The 27,766-nt window shown below is 36.9% G+C and overlaps 1 protein-coding gene across 1 annotated transcript; it reads right to left on the bottom strand.

Annotated features, from left to right (window-relative positions):
- Positions 1–3,401: 3,401 nt before the first annotated feature.
- Positions 3,402–27,317, bottom strand: ube2d4 (ubiquitin-conjugating enzyme E2D 4 (putative)). The gene is made up of 7 exons (XM_051654285.1): positions 27,057–27,317; positions 18,684–18,747; positions 18,431–18,462; positions 17,164–17,241; positions 16,947–17,052; positions 12,116–12,209; positions 3,402–8,524 (listed from the first exon to the last, which is right to left on the bottom strand). The coding sequence occupies exons 1-7, from the start codon at positions 27,078–27,080 to the stop codon at positions 8,479–8,481; spliced, it is 444 nt and encodes a 147-aa protein (XP_051510245.1). The 5' UTR covers positions 27,081–27,317; the 3' UTR covers positions 3,402–8,478.
- Between the last annotated feature and the right edge of the window lie 449 nt (positions 27,318–27,766).

Below are 27,766 nucleotides of genomic sequence, written 5' to 3'. Positions count from 1 at the left end.
TTTCTTTAAAAAAAGCAAAAATCTGGGTTACAATGCGGCACTTACAATGGAAGTGAATGAGGCCAATCAATAAATGTTAAAATACTCACTATTTCAATAGTATAGCCACAAGACATAAACAACATGCGTTAACGTGATTTTAGTGTGATAAAATCACTTACTAACTTTTCTGAGTGTTTGCTGAAATGCCGTAAACACTAAAACTCTAAAACGGCCATGAAAATGATTCAAACAACTTTAAAGCTCAAATAATACATGATTTTGAACAGAATAATTAAAGTGCTTTCATAAAATTACAAGCTTCACATTTCTGCCTTAAAATCCTTCAAAAATGTATCCCATCAACTTCCATTGTAAATCCCTTCCATTGTAAATCCCTTTTTTTTTAAAGAAAAGGAAAGACGAGTCGAAAATATTTTTTGTGGTAATCAACATTATGCCACAAATACTGTCAAATGAACTTCACTTGTAGGCCAATTGACCCGAAATATTCCTTTAATTAGGTTGTGCAACAGGACGCTTTGGAGGGTTACCAAGCAACGTCAGCACGATTGAATTAATATTCATGAGCTATCGGACTCGTCGTAGTAGGATTCGTAAATGAAGAGCCAAGCAAACACAGAGCGTGGCAAAAACGACATCTGCTGGCCAGACATAGAACTGTAGACAGGGAATCATAGACGCACATGATTCCCTGTTATTTTAACTTTTTTTTTTATATACACACATATCAAACTATATAGCCTTTCTGGGTAACAAATAATTATAAATATTATATTACAAATCAAAGCTACAATATGTATCAAAATGAGGAATCTTTTATTCATTCAAAGTGCAAAGAGAAGAAAGAAGGTCCTGTGGAAGCATCAGGGTGGACATTCAGTTAAAATTAACCACTACATGGTCTGTGAACGATATCCAGGTAACATACTTGTAAACTTATAATGATGATTTTATTTTAGTCAACATAAATATGTTGACATTTTAAAATTACATTATGTCCCTATGTGTTTCCATAACAGGGTGGATAATATGTTATGCTTGAAGACATATGATTAACATCATAAAATAAAGGAAAAAATAAATAAAACAGAAAATTCACACACCTCAAATACCTCCAGCATTATTTTGAATTGCTGATGTCCACCTCCATTATTTCATAACATAGATCTTCAATTAAAGGTCACTTGACATAATGGGGTGGACAATCAAATCAAAATACACAAATAACCTCCACTATCAGTGTTAAAATTACACATTGACCACAAAAGAATTAATTCTATTACAGCTCTGGGCACATGAGGAAATGACATTAGTGCAATAAATTAAAATCATTGTAATTAATTCAAATTTGTTTTTGTTTTCAAGCAAATTCCCTTTCACAAATTCTCAGTACCGTTTTGCATTCATACATTTTGTACAGTAGTACCCCCGAATGGGACTTTAAAAAAGTCTCTGAAGTCATACATGGATACTTGTTATAATTCTGCACTTCAGTAACTGTCTGGTTTGGTTCAGCTACCAAATCAGACATCAGAAGACTTCAAAGTATAGTTCGGACTGCTGAGAGGATTATTGGCGCTCCCCTACCCACCCTGCTAGAACTGTACACATCCAGAGTGACGAAAAGGGATGGTAAAATCACTCTTGACCCCATTCACCCAGCACACTTCCTTTTTGAACTGTTGCCTTCTGGACGGCCCTACAGAGCACTGAGCACCAGAACAGCCAGGCACAGGAACAGTTTTTTCCCTCAGGCCATCCACCTCATGAACAGTTAAAACTGCCCCCAAATACTTTCCTTTTGTCAATACAACCATGTGCAATATTCAGTCCATCCATTCCTACTTATATCCATATTTCATTTATATTCTTTAACATATCCTACCTATTCTTCAATACATTACATCACCTGCACATAACTGTGTATCTGTATATAAAATATTCGAACAACATTATTGCTCTATTGTACATTTCTCTTTTTTCATCACAAAGTGATGTCATATATAACTAATTATTTTCTTTCCAGTACATTTATCAGACATTTACTATTAATAATAAAAAATAAAAAAATGAACAGTTTTTCTACTGTCGCAATGGCAAAGAATCACCCTAATGACTTGAAGGTGGCTACATTTTTCTGTATGAAGCTATCAATTATGAAATTACCAACCAAGAGATTTAACTTTTTTGTCCGTCTTTCCCCCGCATCATCTTACAACTGTTTTCGTTCTTAACCGCGTAAGATAACCATCCAATCAGAGGGCGTCGTCAAGCTGGTGACGTATAGACAACTTTCGTCCAGTCATTTGACGTCTAATCAAGGGCGTAGATTTGTCTTGAACATGGGGGGGGGGGGTTCCATTTTTCAGGGTATAAATATTGAGGGGGTTTTACTTGTTTTGATTACTGGGTTTACCTCCCCCCCATCCCACCGGAATCTACGCCCCTGCGTCTAATTATATCAATAGCGGGAGTTGGTGTCATGATAAATCGAGTTCCCATATGACATCACAGCGATTCCATTGGCTCAAAGAGCTAGTAATGGTACTCTATTCAGTGCCTGATTAAAAGTCTTACAAATTCACTTTATGGTATATGCAGTTTTAACTAGGCTATGTAAATATGACATTTAATGTCTTTTAAATCATATGTCAGACATAATAGTATATAACTGAAGTTATAGATTGTAAAATGAAACATGTGTCGTTGTTTTTCTGTTAACCTAGACTTCAATGACATGCTATCACGATAACATGATTTGACTTTTGATAACATAGGGACTCGATTTACTGGGCAGACTCAATTTATCATGACACCAGAATACGGGTGGGGGGGGAAATAACGTTCCAAGAGCGTTCCAAAGATGGCCAACTTGCTAGAAAGACTTTGCTGTTATGCCGAAAAAAAATTATGTATAATTCGAACTGTTAAGTAGTTGTAAATCATGGTAGAATTTGTTCTACTGCCTTAAATTTATGTTGATTTAAATAATAATAATAATAAAAAAAATCATGACGTTACATTAATGACAGTTTAATGAGAATCATCATTGAGAATTACGGCAAAAATAAAAACACTCAAAAGTAAGACATCCTGACATATTACGGTACTAATACGGTAGTAATAATAAAATCTGCCATGACAAAAGGCATAATACAAAAAAATCTTAATGGCCCTCAAATGTCTTCTTTACTTCACTTTAATTTTAGCTTGAAATTTAAACTGGTCTGGACAGGATTCACCCACCCATAAACAATAATACATATAAATACTGTATTTCATTATCCTCTGAACTGTGCAATGACTTAAACATATCTAGACTTTACAGTGCAGTAGACTGACAGAGTGTAGATTCAGAAATCAGCTGGTGTTGTTCATACAATAAAATCAAGAGAATGTCTTAAACAAAAGGAGCTTTATTCACTAAAGTTGACACCTTGGAGGTTAGCCTCAGCTGGACCGAGTCAGCATGGTTTCATGAGGAGAGAGCTGGTTAGATAACAGGGCTTTCTAGCACAAACACTTAGCAAGGAGAGGTCATTATGGCTCTGTGTATGTGTGCTACACAAAAAAAGTACTCAATCAATAAAACAGTAAGGTTGCTTATACATTGATATTTAAGGCTAAGGTTTTATTGAAGGTCTTGGGAGAGATGAGAAAATGGAGAGAAAGATCCCTGATATCTTGCAAATGCCTGCAGAAAAAGGTTGTAGACTATCAGAGTGCAAAGCATGCTATACTGCCTTTAGCGCAAATACCACACAAATCGACCACAACACAGTGTTGCACCTCGACTGACCCCAAAATATTTGGCCTTTAAAAAGCCACACTTAAAATGTATGGATGTCATTGCATTAGATAACAAAATGTAAAAACTATATGGCATTTATTTGAAGAAAGGTAGCACAAGCACACTTTTCAAGCAAAACATTTGACAGAAAGAAGTTTGTTCGATTTTAAATGATAAAACAATAGGTATATTGTTTAAAATGAACACTTTCTGGTTGTCAGACGTTACTGGAAAATGTCCATAGTTAATGTGATGAACTACACCTCTGGTAACTCTGCAAGGACACCTGTACAAACTGACTAAAAGTAATAGCAAAAATGGATGAATTAAGTTAGTTCTGAGGAAAGGTCTAGTATCATTTGTTTGCATCGTTTTGTTATCCTAATGCAATGGCATTCATACATTTGTAAGTATGGCTTAAGTGTCTAAATACTTTTTGAGGACACAATAAATTCAGGTTGACTGCATTTGAGCTGTTGACTGGAAGACGGCAAATAAATAGCAAATAAATAAATAAATTAATTAAAACGTTCAACTACAAGACGCATAACCAGCGAGCCACATACAGCCACATTTAAAGATGAAAAATTTTGCAGATATGAAGAAAACAGTACCTCAGCATTAGAGGAAGGTCAAGGTCAGGAAAAGTTGGCATAAAAGTGTACATTCAAAATTGAATTAAAAAGATACAGAACACCCTTGGTGGACAGAGTATCCCCCATTTGTGTTATATAAACATTTAAAGAGACAGTTCACTTGAAAAAAAAAAAATCATTTTTTACTCACCCTCATGTCGTTTTAAAACCCTATGACTTACTTTCTTCCGTGGAATACAAAAACTGAAAGTTAAGGACTGATAGTCTCAGTCACAATTCACTTTCACAGTATGGAGAAAAGATGCAATGAAGGTGAATGCTAACATTCTTTTTGTGTTCTACAGAAGAAAGAGCCATAACATCACAAGAGTGAGTAAATGATAGAATTTTCATTTTGGGTGAACTATCCCTTTAAAAACATATCCAAAGCTAAATCCAAGACAAACACCAATTTCTCTGTAGTGGTACAAAAACATGGTGCTAAACAGAATCAAGATAATATTTAGCCCTTTTCAGGGAGTCTTCGGCCAGTGAAATGTGGCATGGGCTTTTGAAGAGCAGCACCAGAAGGTGAGGAGATGTTCACACTTTCTTTCCCAATATGTAGCATTTCGGACACAAATTCCCAGTCGTCCAGTTCAAACAAGTGAAGAAAATTTCTCATTCTTCTTCTACCCTGCTCTGTGTAAACATCATGATCGTCCAATTCAAAATAGGCAGCCCAGAGTTGATGTTTAAAAAAAAAATAAATCAATTTACAGTAAAAGTATTTCAGTCCAGCACCTGTGCTGGTCACACATCAAACGTACCATCTTCTCAGTCAAAAAGTTAGTTATATTAGTGACTACAGGAACAAGAGTATATAAAGAGTATTAATGATTACACTCTTGCAGAAAGATTTGTAGAACAGAGCACTAAATAGCCAAATATTATTGCATTCATACGCTATGAAGCGCCCTTTGCCTGCAAATATGAAAGGGGCATAATCACATTTTGGCAGAAATGGTTTCCATGTGTTTTTTGTGGGGGTTATTTTACAGCGGTTCCACACCATTTTTTTTTTTTCCACAATTCCATTTGGTCAGCATTTTTGCTCCCTCATTGTCTACAAGCAAACTGGGTGAATTTTTAAGACACATATAAAAATCTGCTTCCTAAGGGGCTGTTCAAACCAAACACGTTTTTGCCTCCGTCTTCTGTTTTTCTATGTAAACATGCATTAGTCGGACGTCTTTCATCGTTGCGCGGCATCTCGCTGTTTTTTTTTTCTCTTCTTTTTCTGTTTTTTAAGGTCACATTCTCACTAATGTTTTTTCATTTGAAAACTCTGATATTACTTTGCAAACGTCATAGTTTTCCTATGTATGCAATAATGAAGAGCATTTTCGAAATTCTGTTTTCGGTGGAGGAAAATGCCGTTCTAAAGTGGATCACACGGAAAGTCGGCAAAGTTGTTGTTTCCTAATATTCCAGTACCCTGACATTGGCCCCATTATGCCAAGTTACTAACAAGCGCCATCTCACATAATTTTTTGCATCGGTTCAAGTTTTTTTTTTCTTTCTGTGAGGCGACTGATAGCATAGGATCCCGGGTTCTCGTCCCGCATTAAAAACCAGGAAGTATTTGCGTTTGCATAATAAATGACAAGTGCGATTCAGATGACATGTCTCTGCAGAACAAAAATGGGCTTTTCCCAATCAGTGGCTACTTTTCAAACCATTGAGATTCTCTACTTTCATTGGATATTTTAGAAACTTCCATCCTGGTTTAGAAACACCCACTGATTACTACACTGAGACTCCCTACTTTCATTGAATAGTTTAGAAACACCCATCCCGGTTTGAAAATGCCCACAGATTGGGAAACACCCATTCGTTTTCCCCAGAGAGCTATTCTATCGATTCGGAGGTTCCATTTTCCCTCTAACATTACAATTTGACTCCACTGACAGCTAGGTTTAGAGGTAGAGTTAATAAAATACGCATTCCTCTTTAATGTATTACAGCTAAAACAACTTGCTTTTGGCGCCCCTTTGTGGGCATTTCACCCAGGAACTGGAGCTCGCATGTGCCCATACATTCAAAAACACTTCCCACTTTTGCCATTGCGGGCAGTTCATCGAATTTCTGTAAGCTCAGACTTACTTTAAGAAAAGTCAACCTTCTGTTTCCGAATTCAATGTGAGATCAGTATGGAACGAGAGGTGCAAACGTAGCGAAATTGTGTTTTCAACACAAAACGTATTAGGCCACATACACAATAATCCGCTTTCATTTGAAAACTCATTTTTAGTATCCTAGCGTCATCGATTTCCAAAGTATGTGGTATTGGAGAGCTCTTTCGAAACGCTCCATTTTCGGTGCAGTTCTAGTGTGACTGTTAAACGGCATAAAAGTATAGCAAAATTAATGCATTTTCAAATGAAAACGCATTAAACTACATCCACACTACTCCGCTTTCATTAGAAAATGCAGTTTTAGTATCCTAAAGTCATAATTTCCAAAGTATATGGTAATGGAGAGAGTTTTCGAACAATTTTTTCTCTAGTGTGTAAAGTATTTCAAAAGGCTCCATTTTCAGTTGAGGAAAACGCTGTGGCTAGAGTGGATGAGAGGTGTAAACGCAGCGAAATTAAAGCTCAAGTGTGTACATTTTTCAGTGTTAAAATACTTTCTTCAATCCCAGCTTAATATGCAGAAATTACTATAAGCCATTCATAGCTTAATTTTCTCAAAAACTGTAAACACTATGTCTATGTGGCACTATATAAATTCCTGTTTTAAGAGACCTGCTCCAACAACGTTACTCAACAAATGGTGTGAGTTGGGGGGCGGGACAATCTGACTGTTTAAACAACTGCAGATGAGCGGTGTATTCAGAAAGCTGTTTTGAAAACAAAGTTTATTTTTGCAATTCCATTCGGTGGCGCTAGTGTCGCAGAAATGACATACTTTAGCTTTAATGCATTTACAATCAAAAAAATGTTGACGTGGCCATGTAAGATTAAGAAAAAAAATCACTATTGTCACTGTTGTATCTTGATTTTGTTTAGTGCAAGAACGCATTCGGTTTGAATGGCCCCTAAAGCAACTTTACAATACTTTTCAAAACAAATACTTAAACATCTGCCATATCATGCACATGTGGCTGAGGTGAATTAAAATCTGTTAAATCTGAAACTGACACTCCAGACTAAACAAAGAATATGTCAATAGGAGATTAAAACCAAATAAACACAATATATGTCTTATTTTGCTTTTTTTTTACAGCACAAAAATGTTCTCGCGTGATTTGTTTTATAAACCGCATTATTGTCAAATATTAGATCACATTTGCTCCGTAAGGAACACAACCTTTTGTTTCCTAATCACATTTATAGTGTTTTATGGAATAACACTGACATGGCACGAAGTTGGAAGGCAGACACTAATGCAAGTCTTTCTTCGAATTGGTTTCCATAATAAATTTTTTGATTCACAAAAATGTCTTCTTTACATTCTATTTCAAACAGAACTGGTTATATTCGAGTTATAACCTGAATAGACAAAGACATATCACTGTCAAATGTTTCAATCTGAGCAAACATAAAGCAATGTTTACCATGGGGACTCCAATGAGTTGGCCAATGGTTAAGACCAGCATTCCAACTTCAGCCTAACAATTCCTCATTTGGAAAAACATAATAGTGACATCAATAAGAGCACACTGACAAATGGAGATGACAAGTGTAAGAATAGCAACAGTAACACTGAGAAAATCACAATAATAATAATAATAATAATAGTAGAACTAACAGCAGTACAACTTCCTGAATTGTGGTACCCCAAGGTTTGTCCGGTTTGACAGTTTTCCTGAAGTATTCCAGGCTAGGCCGCTCTGACGGCGGTTCTGGGAGAATGGCACATGACAGCGGTTTCAGCACACAGCAGCGGCTCTCATCTCCTCACCTCTGGCTTCTGCCTTCCTTCCAAGGGTTTGTTGTTTAGTTGTCCCCACTCCTCAACATTCACTGATTTTTACTCCTCTTGTTAAAAGTAAAAACATGTTTCTCTGTCCGTTTGCTTCTGTAGAGTTAGTCGCAGGCACTCTCACATGGCATACTTTTGCGTCCATTCTCTTGCTAGTCTGTTGTACCTATGGGCAAATAAAAGGACATACTTATGTTGTTATTCTGGCCCAGCTGTCGTTGATATATTGAATATTGAATCATGAGTCAAACTGAAGATGTGTTTTGTTTGTTGGGATTTTTTTTATTGCTTGCATTGTACAGAGTCTTGGAGCATTAGATGTCATCAAGTTTAACTGCACAGTTAAAACATGCAGGATTTTGAGCAAATGTAAATAACACAAGTAGATGCACATGGCAATAAACCATTATCAGTATTGTTCCAATTGATAACATTTGTTTTAACACAATTCTTTCTAATCACCTCTCAGACTGTGTATACATGTTTATACTGCCAGTCAACCTATCCAGCAGGTGAATTAAAATAGTATGTGGAGTGTCTCGAATGTTTTCTTTTTCAATTAGCAAATCGACAGCAAACTCGTCATCATGTAGTTGATGTCATCAAGTAGTTCTTCTCATTCGTCAAAAAGGTGTGTTGCAATTCCAATCCCATTTTACCATCCAAATAACGGAAAGAGCGCCATGTTTGCGTGTCTCACTCAATTGAACTCCAGCCGACTCAGTGAGCCGCACCGCTGACCGCACTGAGTAAGTGCAGCTCCTGAAGAGTGTGTGGAGATTAACCACTTCTGAACAGGACTTGCTGTGATGCAAGCGACATTTCACACCAAACTCCCTCAGTGAACCAATTTTAGTGAATGCAAAGCACTCCGTTTCACTTTAATTTGACGATCATGTAATGGAAAATGTTATTTGTCATTGTGGGTTCACACAGTGACACAGAGGAGCTCCGTGTCACTCCCGAGATGATAGAATGAAGAAACACAGAATCTCAAAGGTCTTTCTTCATTTGAAATAAGGACTCATTCGGAGAGCCTTAAAGTAACATGTGAAAGTGAAGAATTTTGGATAGAAATTTTTTACTATTGCATACTTTAATGATATAATAGCTATTCAGGTAAGCTGGGTTCCAATAATGACAGTGTAAATGCAAAATGGACCAAGACTAAAGTATTTTGAAATGTTTAGAAATTCAAAATATTATTTGAATGTAATTCATAAGTTTTTAAGCCTTAAAGGAAGTAATGTAAAAGTTAAGTTATTCATTTATATGAATAAATGACTTAAGGTTTATGAAGCACACATACATTGGCAAGAAAAAGTATGTGAACCCTTTGGAATTACCTGGTTTTCTGCATTAATTGGTCATAAAATGCGAGCTCATCTTCATCAAAGCCACAAATATAGACAAGCACAATGTGCTTAAGCTAACAACACACAAACGATTATAATCTTTCATGTCTTTATTGAACACATCCCTTTAAACATTCACAGTGCTATGGAAAAAGTAAGTGAACCCCTAGGCTAAAGACGACAAGAAAAGAAAAAAAGGAGATTCTTAGAGTCAGGAGTTGGCAAACCCATCAAATTAACGAAACAAGATTGGAGGTGTAGGTTGGATCTGCTTTGACTTATAAAAAAACACTCGACTCTTGAGTTTGCTACTCACAAGAAGCATCTGCTGACGTGAACCATGCCTTGCAAAAAAGAGATTTCAGAAGACCTATGATAAAGAATTGTTGCCTTGCATAAAGCTGGAAAGGGTTACAAATTTATCTTGAAGAGCTTAGATATTTATCTGTCCACAGTTAGACAAACTGTCTATAAATGGAGATGATTTAGTACTGTGGCTACTCTCCCTAGAAGTGGCTGTCCAGCCAAGATGACTCAAAGTGCACACCGCAGAAAGCTCAATGAGGTAAAAACAAATTAACCATAGAGTGACAGCTAAAGACTTGAAGGAATCACTGGATCTGGTTAACATCTCTGTTCATGAGTCTACTATATGGAAAACATTACACAGGCATGGTGTCCATGGCAGGACACCACGAAGGAAGCCACTGCTTTCCCTCAAAAACATTGCTGTGCACCTGAAGTTTGCCAAAAACCACCCTGACACTCCACAACACTACTGGGAAATGTTTTGTGGACTAATGAAACTAAGGTTGAATTGTTTGGGAAGAACACGCAGCATTACATATGGCATTAAAAGGGCAATGCATACCAACATCAAAAACATCATCGCAACAGTGAAGTACGGTGGAGGGAACATCATGATTTGGGGCTGCTTTGCTGCTACGGGACCTGGAATGCTTGCCATCATCGAGGGAAAAATTAATTCACAAGTTTATCAAGATATCCTACAGGATAATGTCAGGGTGGCTGTGCACCAGCTAAAGCTCAGTAGAAGTTGGGTGATTCAGCAGGACAATGACCCTAAACATCAAAGTAAATCCACTACAGAATGGCTTCAAAAAAAGAAAATCCACCTTTTGGAGTGGCGCAGTCAGAGCCCAGACCTAAACCCAATAGAGATGGTGGAATGACTTCAAGAGAGCCGTTCATACCAGACTTCCAAAGAATATGGCTGAGCTGAAGCAGTTCTGTAAGGAAGAATGGTCCAAAATTCCTTCTGAACGTTGTGCAGGTCTAATCAGCAGCTACCGGAAACACTTGGTTGAGGTTATTGGAGGATCAACCAGCTATTAAATCCAAGGGTTCACTTACATTTTCCACAGCACTGTGAATGATTCATTGGGATGTGTTCAATAAAGACATGAAAAATTATAATTGTTTGTGTGTTTTTAGCTGAAGCACAGTGTGTTTTGTCTATACTTGTGACTTTGATGAACATGAGATTACATTTTATGAGCAATTAATGCAGAAAACCAACTAATTCCTAAGGGTTCACATACTTTTTCTTGCCACTGTACACCTATGACAAAAGCATGACAATTTGTGTGAATTAATCATCATAACCGTGAAAGCCCTAAAACAGGCAATTCATCGTCATAATCGCATTTATATGCTTGACAATTAATTGTCATATTTCATAACCGTGACAGCCCTAGTTGCGCCACTTACTGTACCTGCGAAAAACTGTGAATGGGCCATGTGTCGGCAATTCATCTAGATTTTTTGCATCGCATCTGGTGTGAAATGGCCTTAAAGGGGCGGTCACACTACACTTTGAGCATGCAAAATTATTTCGGACACAACAGACCAGGATATGAGGTCAAGCGTGAGAGCTTCTGTTTTTTATAAATAATACATTACAAATAGCAGATAAAATTATAAGAGGTCAGTGTATGACGTTTCGATGTTCTATTGGTCACGCGTGTTATCGTCATTCAGATTCACAGGTCAACTAATCACAGTGTGTCACAATATTTTTTTTTTTAAGATTAAGAAAATATTAATAACATCAATTTTATTAATATAAAATACAAATATTTATTCTCACTTAATTGATATGGCATGGCTGAGATATTAGTCTATCCCTAGTAAACAAAGTGACCAACACATTTTGTTACAATGCTAAACAGCTGATACTAAAACTCACGGTGGGTCCCACAATTATGTACCAAACAGCGAATGCACCACTATTTGGAGTCAAATAATACAATGTGAAAAGAAAAGAAAAACCTTGAACTACGGTTCTGTTCAATCGACCCATGAATATGAAAACCCCCTATAAAGAAACACAAATAATTATATTAAAATGTGTTACTGCAGTGTGCATTTAAGCCACTCACTTTTCTCTGTCTGCTTTATATGTATGTGCAATCTCAGGCACCAGCGGGTCATCTGGGTTCGGGTCACACAACAGGGAGCAGATGGACAACAGCACTAAAAAAAAAAAAAAAAAAAAAAAAAGAGCATGGGAACATATTAAAAACAATATAATATCAACACATCCTTATCTCTTACTGTGCAAGAGATAAAATAGCAACAGTAGTTCCTGGAGACATTAAATGTGGTGGTTAACCTTTTCAGTAGAAGATTTGAGGAATATGATATTATAACTTCTCTCACACACTCCCTGTGTTTGTTTGTCACTTAACACAAACAGCTTCCTGTTGACTGATCCAAACTGGGTCATTGCTTAGAACAGAGTAATAACTGAGGTCCAGCAGCCCACACTGGGATCAGCCCTGGGTGAGTGCTTTGGTATTAGTCATAAATGCCAAGGCTTTACAGTACATTAAATAAACAGTTCTTCCACCAAGTGCATCTGCTGCCTGAGATCATTTAAATTCCTCAGTGTTACCTACTTTAACAAACCTGACATCTAAAATATCAAAATGTGCAAAAATAATTTAAAATCTAACTGTCACTGGCAACAAACAGGATGCAACCTTTATTTATGTGTAAATTCAGTTTTGTCATTTTGTTTAATTAAATCTTTAGAGTGCACACGAACATCCTTCTGAAAACGAACACAGCATCACCCCTAATGTCAGATTTGCGAGCAAATTATTATTATTATTTCCTCCCCTTTTTCTCCCCAATTTGGAATGCCCAATTCCCAATGCACTCTAATTCCTCATGGTGGTGTAGTGACTCACCTCAATCCGGGTGGCGGAGGACGAATCTCAGTTGCCTCCGCGTCTGAGACCGTCAATCCGTGCATCTTATCACGTGGCTTGTTGAGTGCGTTACCGCAGAGACATAGCGCGTGTGGAGGCCTCACTCTATTCTCCGCGGCATCCACGCACAACTCACCACGAACCCCACCATGAGCGAACCACATTATAGCGACCACGAGGAGGTTACCCCATGTGACTCTACCCTCCCTAGCAACCGGGTCAATTTGGTTGCTTAGGAAACCTGGCTGGAGTCACTCAGCACGCCCTGGATTCGAACTTGCGACTCCAGGGGTGGCAGTCAGCGTCTTAACTCGCTGAGCTACCAGGCCCCCACGAGCAAATTATTTTAATGAGCTGTTTCTTTTTCATAAATCAGTCAAACAGGTTTGCAAATCAGTCTCGAACTCACATGCAAATTATCGGTTGGAACCGGATTTTCCAACACACTAGTTTAAAGGTAAAGTGTGTAATTTCCACGGTGATAGCATCTCTAAAAAGGTTTTAAAAAGGTTTCCCCAAACACTACTCCTGTCTCTCACTGGTCAAAAAAAACCAGACTGTCCTGCCTACAAACTTACATCATTGGTTGAGTCAACGTTGCTTTTTGGACTGATTGAGATGCTCAAACAAACAGAACAAAAAGTGACAGTGTTCACATTTTGGGGGGACCTACAAATGGCTTCTAATAGTTGTCTTTTTGCATTAAGCTGGAATTGACACCTTTTAATAACCATCTATATCAAGCAATTCTGTAATTTGGCAACTAAAAAAAGTAACTTGGCTACTAAATGTTTCATTTAAGGAGCCAGTGACTCTTTTTTTTTTTATTATTATTATTATTTTATTTTTTTAGTCCGGAGCTCTGAGGATTTTTTATTTCTTCAGAAAAAAATTAAAGATCACAGCATTCATTCTCAGTCAATAAGACTAGTTTTAATCTATGCAATATTAGGGATGTCATGTTTATGTATTTTGTTCTTGTTTTCATGTCTTTTATTTTCAAGTTTAGTTCCTGTTCCTGTCATGTGATTTCCTGTTCCCTCATGTGATCTTGTCATGTGTTTCCCCTGTTCATGTGTCTTGTTTTCATTGGTTCATTGTTTGATTACTTTCTAATTTGTCTTGTCTTTTCATTGGTTTAAGTTCAATTAGTCTTGTTATCTTGTTTATAGTTTAGTCTTGTAATTGGTTGTCTTGTTTACCTGTTACCCATGTCCTTGTATTTAAGCCCTCATGTTGTCTAGTGTCAGGTATTGTGTATGTAACTTTGTTGTATCTGGAAGTCAAGTCAAGCCTAGTTTAAGTCAAGTCATGTTTTGTTTATGTCAAGTCTATAGTCAAGTCATGTCAAGTCTAATCTAGTCGTTCATGTTTATGTTTTGTTTACGTTAGTAGTCAGGGTTTTTTGGATCTCACGTTTGGAAATAAACTGCACTTGGGTTCATCACTTCACCATCGTCTCTTCGTCTGCCTCTTTCCAGCATCGTTACAAGGGATGCACAAATATAATTTTTTTTTGTCCAATACAATAATGATATTAACCAAAACACTACAGACCAGTATTGATATTTTGACACTTAACTTGTTTTGTGATCAGATCAGATGCTTTGGAATAATTATTTAAAAATGTACAATGTACAAAAGCTAGTTTATTGTTCTAAAAATATTTTTTTTTCCAATATGTTACAGGACAAATCAAGATTAATACAAGATGCAAAAAAATAAAATAAAAAAATAAGAAATATATATAATAATTATCACAATAAATAAATGTGGAAATTAATACATTTGAAAATAAATAAATGTATAAATACATAAATACGGAAAGAAAAATATATATACTAATTTGTCACATTTGAAAATGTATTTATATGTAAATGTTTTTTTTTTTTTTTTAGTTATTTGCAAATGTATTAATTTATTTTTAATATTGGCAGACATGGCCCTCCATATTATCCATATAATCGTTTTCATGCTTATGACCGATATGTCGATGATTTTAATTTGGTCAATAATTGGCCAATACGTATCAGTGGCCTATGCAATATATTTTAGGAAGTAGGCAATTAAGTGTTTGATTCTACAACACCATGTAAAAATTATACATTTTAGTTAGTTTATGTTTGCAATATCCACCTACAGGTGCATCTCAATAAATTAGAATGTCGTGGAAAAGTTCATTTATTTCAGTAATTCAACTCAAATTGTGAAACTCGTGTATTAAATAAATTCAATGCACACAGACTGAAGCAGTTTAAGTCTTTGGTTCTTTTAATTGTGATGATTTTGGCTCACATTTAACAAAAACCCACCAATTCACTATCTCAAAAAATTAGAATATGGTGACATGCCAATCAGCTAATCAACTCAAAACACCTGCAAAGGTTTCCTGAGCCTTCAAAATGGTCTCTCAGTTTAGTTCACTAGGCTACACAATCATGGGGAAGACTGCTGATCTGACAGTTGTCCAGAAGACAATCATTGACACCCTTCACAAGGAGGGTAAGCCACAAACATTCATTGCCAAAGAAGCTGGCTGTTCACAGAGTGCTGTATCCAAGCATGTTAACAGAAAGTTGAGTGGAAGGAAAAAGTGTGGAAGAAAAAGATGCACAACCAACCGAGAGAACCGCAGCCTTATGAGGATTGTCAAGCAAAATCGATTCAAGAATTTGGGTGAACTTCACAAGGAATGGACTGAGGCTGGGGTCAAGGCATCAAGAGCCACCATACACAGACATGTCAAGGAATTTGGCTACAGTTGTCGTATTCCTCTTGTTAAGCCACTCCTGAACCACAGACAACGTCAGAGGCGTCTTACCTGGGCTAAGGAGAAGAAGAACTGGACTGTTGCCCAGTGTTCCAAAGTCCTCTTTTCAGATGAGAGCAAGTTTCGTATTTCATTTGGAAACCAAGGTCCTAGAGTCTGGAGGAAGGGTGGAGAAGCTCATAGCCCAAGTTGCTTGAAGTCCAGTGTTAAGTTTCCACAGTCTGTGATGATTTGGGGTGCAATGTCATCTGCTGGTGTTGGTCCATTGTGTTTTTTGAAAACCAAAGTCACTGCACCCGTTTACCAAGAAATTTTGGAGCACTTCATGCTACCTTCTGCTGACCAGCTTTTTAAAGATGCTGATTTCATTTTCCAGCAGGATTTGGCACCTGCCCACACTGCCAAAAGCACCAAAAGTTGGTTAAATGACCATGGTGTTGGTGTGCTTGACTGGCCAGCAAACTTACCAGACCTGAACCCCATAGAGAATCTATGGGGTATGTCAAGAGGAAAATGAGAAACAAGAGACCAAAAAATGCAGATGAGCTGAAGGCCACTGTCAAAGAAACCTGGGCTTCCATACCGCCTCAGCAGTGCCACAAACTGATCACCTCCATGCCACGCCGAATTGAGGCAGTAATTAAAGCAAAAGGAGCCCCTACCAAGTATTGAGTACATATACAGTAAATGAACATACTTTCCAGAAGGCCAACAATTCACTAAAAATGTTTTTTTTATTGGTCTTATGATGTATTCTAATTTTTTGAGATAGTGAATTGGTGGGTTTTTGTTAAATGTGAGCCAAAATCATCACAATTAAAAGAACCAAAGACTTAAACTACTTCAGTCTGTGTGCATTGAATTTATTTAATACACGAGTTTCACAATTTGAGTTGAATTACTGAAATAAATGAACTTTTCCACGACATTCTAATTTATTGAGATGCACCTGTATATTCAGGTATGTGGTTTAAGACTCTCTGTAAAAAACTAATCCCTTGAACTGAATACAGTAAAAGAGAGCAAAGCCAAATTTAGTCTACAGCAATATATCATTAGAGTGATTTGTGCTTCCGGGAACACACCATTAGATTCACTTTGACTGTGGTGGTTACCATGGCACCACTCTGAATGAGGCAGTGTAATAACATATCCTTTTTATATTCAACTCTCTTGTTAATTGTGCTTGTTGTAACAAGCTTGTTCTATCCATGCATTCATACGTACCTTTGGATACCGTAAGGGCAGGTGACCATTGAGATCGCAGGATGTCCAGACAAATACTACCATTACTGTTAATGTTAGGGTGGTAGATTTTCGTTGTGAATGCAACCTGCAAATCAATGCAGAGCATATTGTTACTACAACATTACAATCCACTTATCATAAATATGTATTTGACAAATGGTGTCCAAATACACCTAATTGTCTCAAAGATACTGGCCTTTGGTGGTTTGAAGGGATAGTCTGTGGGGAAATGAATTGTAAGAAAGAAAACCCCTCCTTGATAGGGACTGTCATTCTACAAAAAAATAAACAAAAGGAGGACAGTTTTGTTAATGTTCCAGTACGTAATGTATTTTGTAGTAGTACAACTGTCACCAAATAAACTTTTTTTTTATTTTTATTTTACATATGTTTACAGACAGACAAATAATAAGGACAAACACATAGAAGTCAGTGCTGTAATGATAATTTTTTTTTAACCAACAACCTGCTGTCATGTATTATAACTATGCTGTAACACACTGTACATTCTGTTTTTAAAGGGTTTAAAGGGAAAATACCATAGAAAACTGCATTTTGCTCTGTTGAAACTATGTACACAAACTCTTAGAGAGGTCAGTCAAAAGAGAGGTAATTTAAGTATAGAAATTTTAAAGCTACAGTAGGACAAAACACAGTTTTTTGTTTCTAAACTACTTTGACGAGGAGGAGGGCATGGCCAGGCCATGCAGGTGCACGGCCGGCACTGAATCAGCTGATCAGTGGGAGAGAGAGATAAAGGGGAGCCGGAGGCGCCAGTTCGAGAGAGAGAGAGAGAGAGAGAGAGAGAGAGAAAGACACGCGGCCACATTGCATGTGTGTCCTTATGTTTATGTTTGTTTTATGTTGAGTTTCTGATTAAACTTTACGTTGACTGTTCAGCCGGCTCCCGCCTCCTCCTTGCCCACCTTTACCTGTTACATTGGTGTCGAAACCCAGGAGGCTATCTGCCTGGGGAAGGAGGTGTCGCTGCTGGCTGCCGAGAGCCGGAGGAACCACTGCCGTCCACCGAAGAAGTGGAGGAGCGGTTCCATCCACCAGGGGCCGGAGGACTCGCTGCCGTCTGCCAGAGGGCGGAGGCGCGGTTGAGGATCGGGCAACAGCGCGTCCAGGAGCCGGCGAGCAAGTTCTTCTCTCTCTCTTTCTGTGTCTCCGCTCGCCCTTTCCCTCACCCCACACCTCCCCTTGTCTCTCCTCCAGGTTCACAGGAGGCGGGGTGGACCACCAGCTGAAGGAACGGCCGGAAGGGGGGCATCGCTGCATGTGTGTCTGTGTTCGTTTTTGTTTTATGTTGTTTTAAGTTAATTTATACCATTAAACTTTACGTTAATTGTTCAGCCGGTTCCCGCCTCCTCCTTGCCCACCTTTACCTGTTACAACTACATTAAAACTTTTTAAGTGTAGAATATGTCCCCTTTAAAAATAGTAAAAGAGCAGCTACTCACCGGCCCCATTATTGTTGCCTGCCAGTGAAACACTGAAAAACATTGTATTTCCATTATATGAAACCATATAGACAGTACTGAAGCAGATTAAGAGCGTATCTGATGTGTGCAGGTTGTGCTAGATAATGTTGCTTTATCTTAGTGGGAGCTCTATAGTGGTTTATTAGAGTCAATATGTGTGAATATTTTTGTAATGAATACAATTTATAAAGTGATCTGACAAATTCACCCCACTCATTCCTTATATACTCACAGTCCTCTCCAACTGGTCCTGCTGAACACTGGGCTGGTGGATCTCTCTGTAGGTCTGTCAATTCCTGAGGAAACAAAGTCACAGAAAACTGAACTACAGGAGCCATATCATGGAAAACAGGATTTTATAATAAATGTTTAACAAGCACATACGGGTGTGGTGTTCAGCTGACCACAGCTGAAACATATACCTGGCCATGCCTATTTAGTTTTTAACAACTTGGTGGCCCTGATGAACGACAGTATGAACTACAACGGCAAGCGAGGTTAGCCAGTCATAACAAGTAATTTACAATGGCAAGTATGTGTGTATGTGAACCCTTTGGAATTACACAGATCAGCCACAACATTAAAACCACCTGCCTAATATTGTGTAGGTCCCCCTCGTGCCGCCAAAACAGCACCAACCCGCATCTCAGCATTATAGAGATGATAATCTTCTCACTACAATTGTACAGAGCGGTTATCTGAGTTACCGTAGACTTTGTCAGTTCTTACCAGTCTGGCCATTCTCTGTTGACCTCTCTCATCAACAATTTCCATCCACAGAACTGCCACTCTCTGGATGTTTTTTGTTTTTGGCATCATTCTGTGTAAACTCTAGAGACTGTTGTGTGTGAAAATCCCAGGAGATCAGCAGTTACAGAAATACACAAACCTGCCCATCTGGCACCATCAATCATCCATGTGATTATCTAATCAGCCAATCGTGTGGCAGCAGTGCAGTGCATATAAATCATGCAGATACGGGTCAGGAGCTTCAGTTAATGTTCACATCGACCATCAGAATGGGGAAAAAAGTGATCTCAGTGATTTGGACCGTGACATGATTGTTGGGCTGGTTTGAGTATGACTTACATTAAATATTGTTAAAACTCATGTATTATTTGAGCTGTAAATTTGTTTAAATCATCATTTCAACAGTCGTTTTAGGGTTTGTTGATATTACATCGTCATGGCAACGAATTTGCATAACTGACTATAACTTCATACAGAAAAGTTTTATAAGTGATTTTATCACACTAAACTCATGTTAACACATATTGTTTACGTTTTGTGGCTATATTTTTGAAATAATTAGCATTTTAATGTTTACGGATTGGCCCCATTCACTTCCATTGTAAGTGCCTCACTGAAACTTTATAAAACTTTTGGTTTTATAAAGAAAAGGAGGTACGAGTCAAAATAATTTTTTATGGTATTCAACATTATGCCACAAATGCTGTCAATTCAGCTTAATTTGTATTGAACCCGGAATATTCCTTTAAGAGCAAATTTTACTATGTGAGAAAAAAAGTGTGATATTATAAAGATAACATGTTAGCACAATGAAATAGTTATATTGTCATACTAAAGCCAAAACAAATGAAGTAATCTGTAAAATATTATCTCCAAAAATATTTACTTTGTATTAAGTTTACAGTATATCTTTTTTCTTATCACCATATTTTCACTGTTAATGTTTATGTACTGTATAAACCAGAAGAGATACATTTTCAATTAATTTCAAATACGGTCAGCTAAAGGTTGATGAAATATTTTGTTTTATCACAAACTTATATTCAGATTTTTTTATTATTATTATTATTATTTAATATGGTTAAAAACTATGGCTATCAACAGAATAAGATAATCATGATTAATATCATTATTTCCAAAAAGTCTTTAGAATAAAGAATTAAACCACAATAATGTCAAATTATTGGCCAGACCCTAGAGCCCAATTTTTTCAAACCCCTGGCCTCAACAATATTTACAGTGACATGTTTGTCTGCTGTGCCTAATTTGTATCTTCTGACAAATAGTTAATGCTAGCTTCATGCAAGGATTGTTGTAATCAGTATTCTGACTCTGTGTGTCAACATTTATGTGTGGCATCAGGTAATTGTAATTAATCATTTGAAATATCTCATACTGTATCTCATCCACTCATGGCCATGTCTCCCCTCTCATTCACTCCTGGAGAAGGATTAGCCTAAGTATTACTAGAAGTTACTATCTGACTCACAGTGCATTTAAAGGCCTCCCTAAAGATAGAAGCAGAGTTGCCAGCTGTTCACCAACAGCACATTCAACAAAACACAAGAAGTGATGAAACCGTCCATATCTTACTCTGAACACAACCACTGAACACCATTAAACGTGACAGAAACACTACATTTCTAAAAGCTTCACAAATAGACTGCCACTCTTAGATTGCCAACTATCTGGCACTGTCAGCTTGCTATTTACTGATGTATTTTCCCTGCTAACTTAATGTTGACATTTCAAATTGCCCAGACATGATGAATTATGAATTGATTTGCCTTGAGGAATTATGTGTTTTACAGATATAATACTGACCTACAATAGATTACAATCTATCATTAGTCACTGACCACTGACAGTTTATGGGATCTGTTTTAATAAAACAACTAAAAACATGCATCCAACATTTTTATGAACGGATCTTCTAAGTAATTTAACACTGGTGTGACACTTGTGTTTCAGTCTACCCTAAAAGGAATAGTTTACCCAAAAATGTAAATTATGTCATTATATACTCACCCTCATGTTGTTATTATTTAGTCACCCTCATGCCGTTGCAAGATGGAAAATGAGATTTGAGAGCGGCACTTGAGAGCCACACTTTCAGTGAATAAGGGCTTACTGTGGTCTGGTCCTCACTATCATATGACTTTAGAAGACTTTGAATATGGCGCACAATTCATAGTGTTTTTTGGTTCGTAATGGAGCTTGACAGCCATGGTCACTATGAACTGTCCTAGAAAAAAGAGCTGTGTGAAGATTCTTCAAATTTTCTCCTTTTCGAAAAACAATAACGCCACGTGGGTTTGGAATGACATGAGAGTATAATGACATCAATTATGCAAAAGTTAGTTCTAGTCCTCGAATCTGAGTGGACGAGCGGTGTTCTGATATTTTGTGTAATACAGAGACTGTTATCCAGAGGCAGATCACTTGTATTAAAATGAATTAAAATTAAAATGAAAATTTGAAATTCGAATATTCCTCGAATTTAAGAAAAAATGCACATTCGAACGCTAAAATTGTGCATTTGATTTTTGGATGTGTGCCAAGAACCGACAGCGACTTCAGATAAATTGCATTCTTGCACTAAAAAAGGCTAGATACAGCGCAACAGATACGTACAGTTGAACAGAAAGCAGGTGTCTCAATATGCTTTTTAAATGTCTTTTTAATTAGACACAGCATCTAAAAAACAGCACTACTACACGAGACGGTGAATAAACAAAAACAAAGGGAAACAAAGATGTTCGTCTAGCACGTGTTTACATAGAAAAACAAATGGATGGTTGCAAAAGTGTTTAGTGTGAACAGCCCCTTACAGTTGGTGGAGGTACTTGGCTGTTGTGTCTTGCTCTCTTATAAGCGTTTCTCAGATTAAGCAATGAGTTGTTTAAATGCTTTGTCAGGAAAGATGTTCAACTTGGAAATGTGTGTCTCGAGATTCTTGCGTTCGGTTCCAGTTTGTTGTGTTCCATCTGTTTGAAAAGCCCCTGGCCTGGCCTCATAGTCTGAGCCGCTTCACCACCGAGTTCAGCCGAATACCACTGCTATCTGGGAATATTGCTACCCTACATGCACTGTAATGAATAAAAAAACAATGTAGTATTTCGCTGCTATTATAGCTTGTGTCTGAGGTAGTATACTGTGGCATCAGTGCTGTAACACCATGTGAACTGTCTATTGAATTATATTCGAATTTTGAAAACATTTAAGGTAAAAATTTGAATTTAGCTTCTCTGCTCAATTGACAGCCCAAATGGCGGATGTAGAAAAGGAAGTCCCACCTAACAGGAGAAAGAGCCAATCAACTTTTAGATTTAGACATCGCCTGTCAATTAATTTCAGTATGCGCATTACCTTGACCAGCCTAAAAAATAGCGTGATCTGAGCTAAGAAGCATAATTTATGATACCACTGTTATAATTTTGTGGTGAAGTAAATATAGCAGAAAAGATTAAGTACTTTCTACATTGAATAACTTAAAGTGAGAACTTGAAATTAAATAAATTCTACATTTGTATTCAATTCAAACATGTAAAAATGAATGCTCTAGCTTATAAGTAAATATTATTTATGACTGTTTGTTTTCTGAACAATTCGTCATCATGTGACAATCCACAAAGTAGAAAACCGTGTCATATTTATTCACTAATTTCAGTAAATTTCACTGGTAAATAAAATAAGTAAATTAATCTTAACTTTTCGAAGCTGATTTTCCCAGCACACGCCAGGCTTAAATGATTAATGAGCTTGTGTGGTTTCACTGTTTGCAAGTTTATTAACACCGTTTTTATTGTTGATTTTGTTGTTACGTTTGGTAACTTCTTGTTTTGTGCAGTCTAAAGTTCAATTTCTACTCAAAATGAACCATTCATAATCAAAAAATTATGTGTTGATTGGTCCCACCATCATGTTTTGTGCCAAGTGTTGAGTTCTGCGTGCACGTTTCTGTATCTTGTTTCTATTGCCGGTAATGCAAGATGATGTTGTCTGATAGACAGCATAGCATACAATAAGCTTCCCTGTGAAAGGCTTCCGTATGTCATCTACTACATGATTAAACATGTTTATAAGGAAAGTTCAAAATGTAAAATGTTCAAGTTTAAGTACCATGTACATCAGATATATATGTAAAAGTAGCTGTATTAACTGACATGTTTACGTTAAATTTACTCACTCGTTTTTATCAATATTATGTAATGAAATTAAGTAGATTTAAATTTTATACCATTAAAATGTACTTAGAAAAACTGTATGCAAAAACTTGCGAAATAAAAATTAAGTAAATCTTACTAGTCATTTTTTTCAGAGTACTGATTGGAAATACGTTATTTGATCGTAATCTTGGCTAACTGTTTTGGAGATTTTGATCTTTACCCATTTAAGTTTACAGGAGCTGTATTTTTATGCCACTTGTATTCTTAGAAAAAAGCTGCCCGGGAGCATTCCTAAGATGGCCGCTGAGTTGACTGACTTGCCTTGAAAGGGACTTTGGTGTAATAGCACTGGGATGGTTCACTTTTTCACTCAACTTCTCCGTCTTTGTGGCTTTTCAAATAGTGGTGAGGATTTATGATGCATCGTTCATTTTGATTGTTTATTCACTGATTTGTTTAGTGAGCATTTCTGGGGATTTATTATTTACACCAGTAGGTGGTGACAAATGAGTATATTTTATGTGACGAGTGAGTCGTTCAGTCATTGACTCAACGGATTTGTTAAAAAGCGCTGAGTTATTTATGACCAAAATAACAGAAGTGAACAAGATTTGTTTACTTAAAAGATTTGTTCAAAAACACTAATGTGTTCATGAATCAAACACCATTAGTTCAAAACCAGAGTATGAGAGCAGTGCGGAGAGCGAGTTGTGCTTAATGCTTTGGCTTCTTTTGGAACTACTTTTGCTAGTGGAGAAGAAATGCACAAACGAACTCTGCTGTTTTTTTGTCAAAAAGTTATTTCATATGATTTAGCCTACATGTTTGTTTATGTCATCTACCTACATCTTAAACATTTTTGGAAATGTTTTACTTGTTTCATATGCTAAGCATCACTTGGGATGTCCCGATACTTCCTTTTCTGTAAATGCGATACCTGTTTTTCGTTCAATTGATTCCATTTTTTATTAAAATTGTGTCTAAACAAATGAACTAATTAAAACTTTAGTAAAATAAAAATAGAACATTCAATTTTCAAGATAGTATTCTATTATTTTTTAGAGCTGTCAGAATCATGATTAAGAAAATTTAATCTTAAGATTAAGGCGTTAAAATGTTTTAATGAATTGCATGCGCTAACGTGTTAATTTTTCTTAATCATGATTAACGCATTTACTGTTAACACAGCATAAACACTGGTGTGAAGGACGGAACCTTTGTAATGTGTCCGACCAGAGTCATTACACTTACACACACACCACAGCGCCACAGCCCTTCTACCAAGAGAGTCTACAAGCTTAGCATAAAATAGCATAACGCGGCAATCCCATAGATATTCTATTGGCGGTACTGTCGTAACATGTTAGCTGAACGTTACACTCTCTTCTATGATATACAGCTGCGGAGGTTGTTATCTCAGTAAATAAAAGAATCTCTGACATCACTTCCCTGTCAGTGATAAAATGATGGAGAAAGGAGCTGTTATCGCTATTTGATGTACTAAACATGCCCAAATGGGACTTGTGACAGAAATCAAGTATTTTTCAGCCTATGTAAGGCACATAGTGAGTTCAAAGCGATGCTCTGATGTGATTCATGAACGCGGCTTCACGATTGCTGTAGAAAAGCGGATAGCCACAGTCTATCGGCAGATTAATACTGTGGAGGATGAGAATTTAAGAGATTTAATGCCCATTACAATGAAAATGCAATCTGTGTGGGGACTAGTTCTTTCAATTAGTCAAACTTACACTTAGACTTTGGCAAACATTTAATGTTACTTGAATTGGTGATATTTTAGTGTATTTCTATCTTTATACTGTGGAAGGCTTGGTTTGGAAAAAGTTAATAAAACATTATATTGTTACATATTGTTTTCTTTCCTAAGATGGAAATAAATGCATTTTGAAAGAAAAGTATATATAGTGTCAAATTTCAGCACTTTCAAAATCTGCGATTACTAGCAATTAACTACAAAAATTATGTGATTAATTCGTGATTTAAAAAATTTATTTTTTATAAAATTAAGTGCTTTTATACAGAACCTCACAGCACAATCCAAAACACAACATTGGAGGGGTTTTTTTTTGGCAAAATAAAGTGCTGCATAAAAAAGTATCATGATATGAGATACATCACACAGATGTAAGATAGTGCTTAAAAATAATACAATTACTATTGATTAAGTATTTTTATTATTATTATTAGTAGTAGTAGTAGTAGTGTTACAGTGAATATTACATTACTATAGAGTGGTGATATATTTCTGTCGCACTTTTTTCCATTTAAATTGAGCTTTTATTTTGGCAGAAGCTTTTATTTTGGTGTGAAGCCCTTTCCATTTCTGTGTGCTTTTGATGGTAGCTTCTCACCTACAGAAAAGCAGGTCCCTACGTGACCCAATGTGATTATTAAACTGCAAAAGGTTGCTACTTAATTAAATAAATATGTAGTCTGTATGTGCTGCATGCTACATTGTGAATTAACGCTCTGCTCTCTGTCATCTGCAACAAACAGAGCGTGCGATGCTCATGATGATGTTTTAGAGCTCCTTGGTATGAGCAGCCGACTAAACATTTACATTCATACATTCTTAAAACAAGATCTGTTTACTTTGAAGTGTGCAGCACATGCAAACTATACATTTATCTCATTAAATCGCAGCCTTTGCTGTTTAATAATCACACTAGGACATAACGTGATTTTAATTTGTGCGGCAAATGTTTACGCGATGATATTCGTACATCAGATGGTATTGGTTTTTGGTATCGGAGCATTTGGCATATGAGCATGAGTACAAGTACATGAGTGCGGTATAGGACTGATTCTGATACCAGTATCGGGACATCCCTAAACCACATTATCCCCTAAGAACATCCACCACATCAAGCGAAAAGAAGAAAACAGGCTTCTTAAGAATCTGGGACACTTCCGTGTTTATGAAAAGGTGGATGCAGAACAACAGCACTCTTGAGCAAGTGACATTGCTTAAATAATGACAGGACTTTAATTTTGGGGTGAACTATTCATGTAATATTAAACACTGGGACATAAGAAACAACTGAAGCTATCCCCAGATTCAATGTGATTGTTGTTCTGTGATTGAAGACGCCTGTTATGCGGCCAGGGTGGTGAATCTGTTAAAAATACCCTCCGCTGTCCTAGTGCCCTATTTGCCAAGCCATATATGGGCACACTAACTGACATTGGGGTTCAGATTTGGCAACTAGAAAGTCGCACTTCTCTTATTTATGATGACCGTCAACAGAAAGCATCGGTTATTTATGATCTTTAGAGTTCAAACGCATTTCTATTCCACAAATCATAATATCACCTGTCAAATCCTTCATCTTGTGTTATTGTGTGTACAGATCCTTATTATACAACATCGCATAACCACAACAGACAACGATGAGCACAGATTGCGCAAAACAAACACTGGCTATCAGCCTTATATAAAGTAACGGTGACTGTTTATAAAAGCACGCAGTGAAAATGTAAAACAAAGAGACTGTGACAGTCGAATGCATGCATCCACCATTGGCCATTCGTCTTTGTCTAAGCAGATGGGGACAAAATGAGGAAAGTGCGACTGCTTTACATTCACAAAGACAGACGGAGATGATGACAAATTATGAGAGGCTGTGAGGTTATGCGACCCACAAACGCACACAATAAACACTCACCTTTTGGATTCTTTTCAACGCCATTTGCTCGCTTTATCACAGCACACTATTTGATCGAGTTCAGACACTATTGGCCTGTACAGTTTGGATGGGATCGCTGCTGTTGTCTTTCCCGCAACAGGGTCACACGTTACGTTTGTAATAACACTAATGCAGAAGCACAGATTTTGGCATTCACACGGCTGTTTTAATGGCAGTCGCCGATTTGAGAAATTCTTATCCACTGTAACCCCACTGACAGTTTTCAGTACTGTACTAGACGGCAATATGGCAATACATTGCAAATTGCAGTAAATATCGCGATACTTGGGCATTCGATGGGATCTTGGGAATTGTAGTTCTGTATGCGTTCGAAATTTAACGTGAAACGGTTGAACGACGTTCTTATTGACGATTCAAAGCAAACACAAGTAAACCAGTAATTCAGACTTTAGTCAATTGTTACTTTAATTTACAATTATATTATGAAAAAAGCTATATAATTGTCTCCCACTGATTAGAATTTTATATTAATTAATACTATACATCGTATTTTATATATTTAGTGTCAAAACTTTTTTTTTTAAACGTTTTATTCTGAAAAGGAAGTGGGTGTTGAAGTCATGCTGTTGTGGTTAAAGCATTAAAGTTGGTCATCTCTCTATTCATAAGATGGCGAAGCTAAAACTGGGATAGGAACATTACATTTCAATCATGTTACATGAAAAGCA

The sequence above is a fragment of the Myxocyprinus asiaticus genome, chromosome 24, assembly GCF_019703515.2.
Source record: "Myxocyprinus asiaticus isolate MX2 ecotype Aquarium Trade chromosome 24, UBuf_Myxa_2, whole genome shotgun sequence".
NCBI lineage: Eukaryota > Metazoa > Chordata > Actinopteri > Cypriniformes > Catostomidae > Myxocyprinus > Myxocyprinus asiaticus.
The sequence above is the reverse complement of the archived record's forward strand: the minus strand, read 5'-3'. Positions and strand labels throughout refer to the sequence as shown.

What these genes read in the sequence shown, in the direction of transcription:
- ube2d4 (XM_051654285.1), bottom strand. Translation starts at nt 27,080, where the DNA reads ATGGCGTTGAAAAGAATCCAAAAG. An exon ending in AGGCAACAATAATGGGGCCG is followed by an intron (nt 17,242 to 18,430) that starts GTGAGTAGCTGC and finishes ATTTTTTTGTAG; the next exon opens with AATGACAGTCCCTATCAAGG. An exon ending in TGCCCTTACGGTATCCAAAG is followed by an intron (nt 12,210 to 16,946) that starts GTACGTATGAAT and finishes TTTTTTTTTTAG; the next exon opens with TGCTGTTGTCCATCTGCTCC.